At 63.5% G+C, this 9,763-nt stretch overlaps 2 protein-coding genes across 2 annotated transcripts in view; both read left to right on the forward strand.

Moving 5' to 3' along the window:
- SRRM3 (serine/arginine repetitive matrix 3) overlaps positions 1–4,500 on the forward strand; it is a 29,096-nt gene extending 24,596 nt beyond the window's left edge. The window contains exons 13-15 of the mRNA XM_030287859.4: positions 115–342; positions 549–686; positions 2,547–4,500. Of these exons, the coding sequence (XP_030143719.2) occupies positions 115–342; positions 549–686; positions 2,547–2,766 (586 nt within the window). The 3' untranslated portion in view covers positions 2,767–4,500. The remainder of the gene's footprint in view (positions 1–114; positions 343–548; positions 687–2,546) is intronic.
- Positions 4,501–6,574: 2,074 nt separating this feature from the next.
- On the forward strand, positions 6,575–8,520 carry HSPB1 (heat shock protein family B (small) member 1). Its single transcript, XM_002194667.7, has 3 exons — positions 6,575–7,029; positions 7,896–7,959; positions 8,168–8,520. The coding sequence occupies exons 1-3, from the start codon at positions 6,678–6,680 to the stop codon at positions 8,325–8,327; spliced, it is 576 nt and encodes a 191-aa protein (XP_002194703.2). The 5' UTR covers positions 6,575–6,677; the 3' UTR covers positions 8,328–8,520.
- Positions 8,521–9,763: the final 1,243 nt, after the last annotated feature.

The following is a 9,763-nucleotide window of genomic DNA, read 5'->3' on the forward strand; positions in this document are numbered from 1 at the left end:
CAAGGCAATGAAATCCCCGTGCTGTACAGTCAGAAACTGGTGTTCCTCATGAGAACCTGGGGTCCCTGCCAGCCAGGACGAGGTGCGAGGCGGTGCTGGCATCTGCCTTCACAGGGTGAAGGAGCGGCACCACCGGGGCCGGCCCAACAGCAGCTCGGAGTCGTCGGCCAAGCACTCCCGGCACGCCTCGGAGCGGAGGAAGAGCCCGTCCCCCAGCCCGGGCCAGCGCAGCAGCTCCTGGAGCTCCAGCGGCTCCATCTCCAAGTCCCGCTCCCGCTCCCGGGAGAAGAGAGCGGCGCGCAGCCGCTCCCGCTCGGCCTCGCCGAAAAAGCCAGCCAGCAGGTCAGGCTGGGGACAGGGACAGGGGACACGGGGAGAGCCAGCAGCGGGCTCGGAGGGCACCGCTGCCAGGGTGGTGCCGCCGCCCTGGCACTGGGGAGGGTCACACCCAGCCCCAGGTGGCAGTGCCATCCGTGCGGGGAGCTGCTGGCACAGGGTGACCCACGGGACCCCATTCCCTGACCGTCCTCCTCCTCCCCGGGCTGTAGAGAGAAGGACAACGAGCCCCGAACACGCCACGGGGATCCCGACCCCGCCCGCCCCCGGCGCCGCTCCCGGAGCTACTCCCCCATCAGGAAGCGGAGACGCGACTCGCCCAGTTTCATGGAGCCCAGGAGGATCACCAGGTGTGTCCTGGCGTGTGGCAAAGCTCTGCCACGGCCTCTGCCACAGCCCGGGGATGGGCTCTGCTGCCCGCTGAGCCCTGAGGGTCCTGGGTGGGCAGATGGGGATGGATGATGGATGGGTGGATGGATGATGGATGGATGGATGGATGGATGGATGGATGGATGGATGGATGGATGGATGGATGGATGGATGGATGGATGGATGGATGGATGATGGATGGATGGATGGATGGATGGATGGATGGATGGATGGATGGATGGATGGATGGATGGATGATGGATGGATGGATGATGGATGGATGATGGATGGATGGATGGATGGATGGATGGATGGATGGATGGATGGACAGACACACAGATGGACAACAGCAGCTCTGTGGATGCACAGATAGCTCTGAGGATGACTGGGTGAATCAGCTGGCCCAGACAGATGGGCAACCAGACTGCCTCCAATACTGTGACCTTCTGATCTCTCCCTATTTCGAGGCATGAAAACAGGAATTAATTTAATCCGCCTGTGCATACTCCAGCAATGTGCACGTCCGCAATCACGTCTCTCCTGCCCTCCAAAGGCTGGTTTCTCCTCCTTGGGATCCTATTGCCTCAGGATCCTGAGCTGTAAGACAGGCAATATTTCGTGCCAGACAAAACACTGTGTGCATATGTAGCACCTCGTTAAGATGCAGCACTGGCTGTGCCGAGCCGAGATTACCTCCTCCCTGACCTATTTGTCTCTCCCACTATCCGCTGGGTGATCGGGGGGGGGGGCTGGATTTTCAGAAATCTGCCTCCCTGTGGGAGGGATTTTGTTTTCCCTGGGCAGGACTGGAGCTGTCAGGAGGGGGGACAGGAGAAAGGACAGGAGGAACACTGCAGAGCCCACGGGTTAGAGCTCCCCACAGTTCTCCCTGATGGATGCCCTGGAAAGAGAATGGGCTGGGAAAGCTGCTCCCAGCCCAGCCCAAGTGCCACTGTCTGGTTTTCCATCCCTCCTGCTCCATCCAGGTTTTCCCAGGATGTCCCCAGGGAGGTGGCAGGGCTCGGCTGGAGAACACAGTCCCTGTGGGGACTGCTCACCTCATCCCCATCACCATCCTCGGGGTGGATGGGGGTGGCAGACCTGGCTGTGCTGGGGGTTCAGGAGGAGCAGAGCCATTTCAGTGAGGTGCAGGGGATGCTGTGGGAGGGGGCAGCCAGGGAAACAACCCCAGCCCCCCTTGCCTGCCCCACAGCCCAGCCACAGGCCCAGGGCTTTTCTTTGCCCGCCTGCCCTGTCCCCAGTTCCCATCACGCCCCTCCACCATGTGGTCCTACCTCAGTGATGCCAACTTCTCCTTTTCCATTTCATCCCAAGGTCCCTCCCGGAGAGCATCGCCGCCAGCCCGGCTCCCAGGGTAACCTTCCCCCTTCCTCCTCTTCCTCCTCCTCCTCCTCCTCTTCCTCCTGGACCCCTCTGTGTCTTCTCACACCTTAGGATGCCCTCAGCACCCAGCCACTCTCTGGTCTCATTAACACCAGCCTGGGAGAAGGGACAAGGGGCCGACTCCCGATGTCGCTGCCCCCTGTGTCCCCCCACCCCACTGTCCCCGTGTCCCTCCTCATCCTCCCGCTAATCCCGACCGTCTCTTTTTTCAGCAGCTTTCAATCTTTGGTGCCTGGGAAACACAAAAGCCACATTAACCCGCTCACTTTCTGCCCTCGACGCTGCCTAATCCAGGACTAACACCCCGGGGGAGGGACCTGGGGAGGAGGCGAGGGATGGACGGAGGGGAGGCGATACCGGGTGGCCGCATCCTGCCAGCTGGGACGCTTGGCCGTGCTTGGGTGGTGCCTGACTCAGTTTCCCTTTTCCATTTACAGCGCTCGCAAGCGTCCCATCCCCTACTACCGGCCCAGCCCCTCATCCTCCAGCTCGCTGAGCACCTACTCGTACAGCCGGAGCCGCAGCCGCAGCTACGGCAGCTCCAGCTCCAGCCGCAGCCGCAGCCGGACTCGCAGCCCCCCCAGCCGCTCCCGCAGCCCCCCCAGCCGCAGCCCCAGCTACAACAGCCGCAGCAGCTCGGAGAGCGCCGGCTTCTGAGCGCCTGAGCTTCTGAGCTTCTCAGCTTCTGAGCCCCGACAGCCCAGCTCTGCCCCCAGAGCACCGGGGAGGAGGTGGAGAGGAGCCGGGGGATGCTGAGGATGGACCTGGCAGCGGGGGAAAGCACGGCCGGGAGCTCCGATGGGTCCCTGGAACGCCCTGGGAGGGGTGGTTCCCCCCGCTGCGAGGTGTTTTGGGGTCGGGATGGGGAAGGGGAGGATCTCTTCTTATTACTGCGAGTGCCGGGGTGGGCGGGGAGGGGTGGGCAAGCACAGAGCGAGGGAACAAATGCTCTGCAGAGACCTTGGGACCTTGTTCCCTTGGCTGGGGACACCCCTGGGGTCCCCCTGTGCTTTTTTGGTTTTGTTTGACTGTTTTTTAGCACAAGAGCATCCCGGGGAGGTGGGGGGGGGCAGGCTCAGCTGGAGGGTGCGATGCCAACCAGAGGTGAGCAATGCCCTTGTTTCACCCAGCAAAGCTGTCCCCGTGGGAGTCAGGGGCTCTGCAAAACATTTTGGGGTCCCCCCAGACCTGAGCACACGCCGAGCCGTGGATGAACAAAGCCGGCAGCGCCTGTAATTCTCTTCCCAAGGGAGGAGATCCAGGGAAAAACGCTGCTTGTCCCAGCTCAGGAGCCGGCCCTGGTACCCACCCACCCCACCCAGTCTGGGGGCACCGAGCTGCCACCCCCGGAGCAGGAGCTGGGCAGGGGGAGCATCCAGCCATCCTCTGGCATGTCCCACTCTGGGCTGGCAGCCCCCAGCCCCCTCCTGCTCTGGGGGAAAGTGGCTGCTGTTAAACTGAATTATGGCAAGAGAGAGGCAGGAGGGTCCCGGGCTGGGCCCGCCGCCCGGCTTTTGTAGGATTTTGCTGATTTCCCAAAAAAAAAAGACCCCCAGGTGCTGAGGACAGCAGTGCCCCCCGGGGACGGCTGGAGCAGGACAATGGGGTGCAGGACAATGGGGTGCAGGACAATGGGGTGCAGGACAGTGGGGTGCAGGACAATGGGATGCAGGACAATGGGGGTGGCCTGGTGAAGCAGAGGAGCCGAGAGGACAGAGATGGGAGCGAAAGGGCACTTCGGGGTCAGCCTCCCAAACCTGGCATGTCCAGGCTCCACCAGCCCTTGGAGAAAAGTCCCAGGAGCTGGGCAGTGCCACCCTTGGCACAGACACCTGAACAAGCAGAGCTGTTAGAAATGGGGTGAGCAGGTAAGGAGGGGACACATCGTGGCGCTCCTTGTCCCCAAGTGCCAGCCCCGAGCAGGGTGGCGGCTCTGGATGCGCCTGTGGCAGGAGGAGGAGACAAAGGGTTCTGCTCTTTGGGGAGATGGAGGACAGAAATTCCCCCGGCATCCCCACAAACCCATCCCAGCAATTCCCCGGGATGCTCAGAGCTGAGCCCGGCCCTGCTGGGGTACGGGGAAACCCCCCGACAACACCGAACCCAAGCCAGCAGCGGGGGAACTCCCCAGCGGGGCCGCGGCTCCCAAAAACCCGAGACCCGACTGCAGCGGCGCCGCGGACCAGCCAGCACATCAGGGAAAAATTCCAGTCTTCCTCTTTTACAGTCTCTGTCTCCTGCCGCGGAGGGAGCCAACTGGAACAAATACTCTGTAGAAATACTTCAGTATTTTCCTGTCGCGCCTGCGCTCTCTCTCTGGGTTGTGAGTACAGCTGTAGATGCCGTGAGCTGGTGCAATTATAATAAATATACAGTATATATTGTAAATTACTCTGCTGGGCACGGAGAGGTTTCTTCCTGCCGGGAGCACGGCAGGGTTATCCCGCTCCGCTCCTTCCCTCTGCGGATCCATCCTGCGCTTCCCTCCGGCTCCACGTGGAGTTTTGTGGCTGATCCCACCGGGATCCTGCTGTGTCTGTGGGGAACCCTCTGCATCCTTCCTGGCCCCTGGTGTCCTCCTGCTTCCCCCTGCATCCCTTCCTGCATCCCTCCCTGCATCACTCCCTGCATCCTTACCTGCATCCCTCCCTTCTCTCCCACATCCCGGCATCCCTCCCATTTCCCTGCAACCCTCCCATCCATTCCATACCTCCCGCATCCCTCTCCTGGTCCCTCCCATCCCTCCCTGCTCCTCCCCGCATCCCTCCCATTTCCCTGCATCCCTCTCTGCATCTTCCTCTGCATCCTTCCCTGCATCCCTGCCTGCATTTCTCCCCTCCCTCCCACATCCCTCCCGCTCCCTCCTTCCCCTGGTCCCCCTCCCCAGCCGCCGCAGCCCCCAGGGGATGCAGCCCCAGCCCCACATGGCTCAGCTCCTTCCCCCTCGCTGCCATTCCAGAGTCAGCTCTGGCCTCTGCCCCAGCCAAAGGACACCCCCGAATCTCCCACTGCTGCATCCCCCCACTCCTGGAGCTCAATAATTCCTGCCCGGGCTGTGTCAGGGCTCAGGTGCCGCCCACCTCCCTCTTCTCCAGGGCAAACCTGGGGCAGAGGGGCACTGGGTGGAGGTCAGAGGGGCACTGGGCGGAGGTCAGAGGGGCACCGGGCGGAGGTCAGGGGCTCCCAGAGCCGCCAGGTTTGCTGGGCTGGAGAACAGCCCTTCCCCAGGGTGGCAGCTTGGGCTGGGTCCCACACGGGAACCCCTCCCTGGGTGCCAGCTGTGTGCAGAGACCTGGATGGGAGGATCCCCTTCCAGCCCCCCTGTCCCCTCCAGTCCCTCTGCCCCCCTAGACCCCCCCAACCCCATTATCACAATCAGCCCCCAGACCCCACTGGCTCCCCTCAGCTCCTGCAAGCCCCCACCAACCCCTCCAGGTCCCATTGGCCCCCAACCCTCAGCACCCCCAGGGGCCTCAGGGACCCTCACTCATGGGGACGGGAGCAGCCCAACTTGGGGCTGGGGTGTCCTACCAGGGTGCTGAGCACTGGAGTGCCAGGGGCTGGGGGGCTCTGGGACCTTCTGGCTGGTGGGGGACCAGGAGCTGGGGTGCTCTGGAACCTTCTGGGTGACCTGGGGGGCTCTGGGACCTCCTGGGTGACCCGGGGGGCTCTGGAACCTTCTGGCTGGTGGGTGACCAGGAGCTGGAGTGCTCTGGAACCTTCTGGATGACCCAGGGGGCTCTGGGATCTTCTGGGTGACCCGGGGGGCTCTGGGACCTTGTGGCTGGTGGGTGACCAGGAGCTGGGGGGCTCTGGGACCTTCTGGGGGATCTGGGGGGCTTTGGAACCTTCTGGATTACCTGGGGGGGGGCTCTGGAACCTTCTGGGTGACCTGGGGGGGGGGCTCTGGAACCTTCTGGGTGACCTGAGGGGCTCTGGAACCTTCTGGGTGACCCGGGGGGGCTCTGGAACCTTCTGGGTGACCTGAGGGGCTCTGGAACCTTGTGGGTGACCCAGGGGGGGCTCTGGAACCTTGTGGGTGACCTGAGGGGCTCTGGAACCTTCTGGGTGACCCGGAGGGCTCTGGAACCTTCTGGGTGACCCAGGGGGCTCTGGGACCTTCTGGGTGACCTGGGGGGGCTCTGGAACCTTCTGGGCGGCAGTGACGCAGCGCAGGGCCACTCACGGCCCTGACTCAGCGGCCGTTCCCGTTCCCAGGCTGGCCCAGCCCCAGCCCCTTCTCCCGCCGCCACCCGGGGATTGTTTTCGGGGCAGGCAGGCGGGAGAGGCCGGGAGCCGCTCCAAGGGCCATCCATCAGTGCCGAGCAGGCCGAGGCCGCGGCGATGACAGGAGGACGGAGGCGTCCCTGGCTGGGCTCCCTGGAGGCTGCCACCCCCTCCCCACACACCCCCACCGTGCTGCGGCTGCGTGAGGCCGCCCGAGTTTCTCGTCCCTTCCCCGGGGCTGCCGCAATTTCCATGAATAGCCAACTGAGCTCCACAGCTAAAAATAACCCTGAGCCCTCCTCATAAGGCCCCGCCGGCCTCTGCCCGGCAGCTCACACACCATGGCCGAGCGCCGCGTGCCCTTCACCTTCCTGCGCAGCCCCAGCTGGGACCCCTTCCGCGACTGGTACCACGGCAGCCGCCTCTTCGACCAGTCCTTCGGGATGCCCCACATCCCCGAGGATTGGTACAAGTGGCCCGGCGGCAGCGCCTGGCCCGGGTATTTCCGCCTGCTGCCCCGGGAGAGCGCCCTGATGCCCGCGCCCCTCGGGCAGGCGCTGAGCCGACAGCTCAGCAGCGGCATCTCCGAGATCCGCCAGACCGCCGACAGCTGGAAGGTCACCTTGGACGTCAACCACTTCGCACCAGAGGAGTTGGTGGTCAAGACCAAGGATAACGTCGTGGAGATCACCGGTGAGTGCTGCCGTGGGGCGCTGAGGGTGTCACTGGTGCTGCCGTGGGGTGCTGAGGGGTGTCACTGGTGCTGCCATGGGGCGCTGAGGGGTGTCACTGGTGCTGCCATGGGGCGCTGAGGGGTGTCACTGGTGCTGCCATGGGGAGCTGAGGGGTGTCACTGGTGCTGCCCTGCAGTTTGCTGAGGGGGAAAGGGTGGAATAAAGGATGGGAATAAGGGAGGAGGAGAGGAGGAAGGGAAAGGGAAAGAGAAAATCAAAGCACAGAGGAAGGCCCAGTGTTACAGCTCAGTCTCAGGGTGCACTCAGTGCAGAGACACCCCCCAGCCCCATAGATTGACCCCTTGATGCTGTTCTGGAAGGATACAGGGAGGGACCCCTGGCTGGAGCCACAGAGGGACCCCGGGGGTGACGTGGGGTGTCATGAGCCCTGCTGTCCCTGTGCTCCCCACAGCACCCTGGATGCTGTGACAAACCCCAGATCTGTGGCACGAGGCCAGGATGTGCTTCCTGCCAGGTGAGGGGGGCCTGGGAATGGGGCAATTCTCCAGCCAGATGAACTCAGGGTGCAGCCCCAGGGAGAGGGGATTGTTCAGTCTCCAGCCCTGCCAAGCTGTGGGGCCAGCTGACCGCTGTTGGGCCCCTTTGGACACCCCCAGCTCCTGGCACTGCGCTTTCCTCTGCTTAAATTGGGGGGATGAACCCAGAGTGGCCCTGCAGAGGGTCCCCCCAAGTTGCTCCAGGCTGAGATTATGGCAAAAGCCCCAGGACGGGCAGAATCAGCCCCTCACAAGTGTTGGGGTGGGGCAGGAAGGTTCCCACCCAGCCAGTGCCTCCCAAGCATTGCGAGGTTTTGTTTCCTTCCAGGCAAACACGAGGAGAAGCAGGACGAGCACGGCTTCATCTCCAGGTGCTTCACCCGAAAATACACGTAAGTACCAGCGAGGGGGGAGACACCTGATGCAGCCCCCGATGTCTTTGGGGACGTTTTCCCACCCACCCATCCCCTCCAAAGCCAAACTGGGAATGCTGCTCAGCCAAACTGGGAGTGGGAGAGGCAGCAATTTGGGGCTGAGCATTGCATCCCCTGGGTTGGTGTCACAGCACTTATCTCCCCCTCCTCTTCCCTCCCCTCTCAGCCTTCCCCCTGGTGTCGAAGCCACGGCCGTGCGCTCCTCGCTGTCTCCCGATGGAATGCTGACTGTGGAGGCTCCCCTGCCCAAACCCGCCATCCAGTCTGCCGAAATCACCATCCCCGTCACCGTGGAGAGCCAGGCCAAGGAGCCGGCCAAGAAGTAGGCGGCACCGAGGAGGAGGAGGCGGAGGAAGACGAAGAGGAGAAGCCGCCGCTGCCCCCCCCCCCCGCCCCCAGCTGCTCCCTCACACCCACCCCCTTTTTACTGTTAATTTTGTACTCGCCCTGCCACTGAGTGCCTTGAATAAATGTGAAGGAACCGACAGAATCAGCCGGAATAAAAGCTGGTGAAAGAAACCTGTCCTTGTGGAGTGTCTGCCCCTCTGCTGGGAGCTGGGACAGGGCTGCCTGGGGCCAGAGGGGCAGCAGGAGGGTCCCTGAGCCCTGCCCAGCACTGGGGTCTGTAACCCAGGGCTCCACATCCCAGGCGTTCTCATCACAAGTCTTCACAACCTGGGCTCAGCATCCTGGGGTCAGTGTCCCAGACTTCCAGAGCCTGAGTCTCCCCACACCTGAGTCTCCTACATCTCAGCTCTCCAGATCCACCTCCAGCATTCTGGGGGCTTTACATCCCAGGTCTCCAACACCTCTGGTGTTCACATGCAAGGTCTCCAACATCTCTGCCTCAGCATCCCAGTTCCCCACAATCTGGGTCTGCTACACCCCAGGTGTCTCCAGTCCCACAGCTCAGCACAGTGAGTCTCCTCATCCCCGCTCTCCACGTGCCCTATCAGGGAATATTTGGGGTTTCCACACCCCAGTGGCACCATCCTGGGATGCTGCATCCCTCAAAACCAAGTGCACAAACACCCCTTTGTGTCAGAGGGCAAAGAGGGGCTTCATGGGTGAGAGCCCACCCAGCAGTGCAGCCCCTCGGGCCCAGCCCTGCCCTGCAGCGCTCCCCTTCCTTCCACCCCATTGTCTGGGGGGCAGTTGTGGGTCCAGCTCAGGGCCCGCAGCTCCCTGGGGGGCTGAAGTGGGGCTGGGTGGTGGTCCCGGTGCCATTTGGCCCCGCTGGCCCCGTGCCCCCCGTGCCCCCAATGCCCCCCCGGGTGTCCGGGCAGGACTGGCCCTACATGGCCGAGGTCGGGCCTCGATGTCCCCCGATGTTCCCTGTCAAATCCCACTAATCCCCCTGAGTCATCCCGCTGGCAGAGCTGACCTGGGAGGAATCCTGCGGCTGCGGGGCCCCTCTCCGAGCTCTGGGGGCTCCATGTGCCCCCCACCCCTCTGCCCGGCTGTGATGGGTTCGGCAGCTCTCGGGCAGATCCTGCGGATCGATTCCCGATCCCGGTGATCGATTCCTGCTGCCGGGGGTCACACCCGTGCTGGGGGGTTCCCGTGGGTGGGTGTGAGCCCGGCTGAGAGGCTGTTCCAGCCCCCGAGGAGCATCCCCGACCCCTCCCCTCTCCCGTGGCCGCCCCACGGTGACTTTTGCCTCCCCAAAAACACATTCCCCGAGCCGGGAGCGGGGCTGGGGCAGCCCCACGGGGCTGAGGTGGGGTCGGGGTGTCCCTCTCTGTGTGGGGGTGCTCGGTGA

This window comes from Taeniopygia guttata, chromosome 19, assembly GCF_048771995.1.
Source record: "Taeniopygia guttata chromosome 19, bTaeGut7.mat, whole genome shotgun sequence".
Taxonomy (NCBI): domain Eukaryota; kingdom Metazoa; phylum Chordata; class Aves; order Passeriformes; family Estrildidae; genus Taeniopygia; species Taeniopygia guttata.

Bases quoted from the DNA above. Each gene is read 5' to 3' on its own strand.
- HSPB1 (XM_002194667.7), top strand. From the start codon at position 6,678: ATGGCCGAGCGCCGCGTGCCCTTCACCTTCCTGCGCAGCCCCAGCTGG. The intron at 7,030-7,895 runs GTGAGTGCTGCC...GTTTCCTTCCAG, and splicing joins TAACGTCGTGGAGATCACCG to GCAAACACGAGGAGAAGCAG. The intron at 7,960-8,167 runs GTAAGTACCAGC...CTCCCCTCTCAG, and splicing joins TGCTTCACCCGAAAATACAC to CCTTCCCCCTGGTGTCGAAG.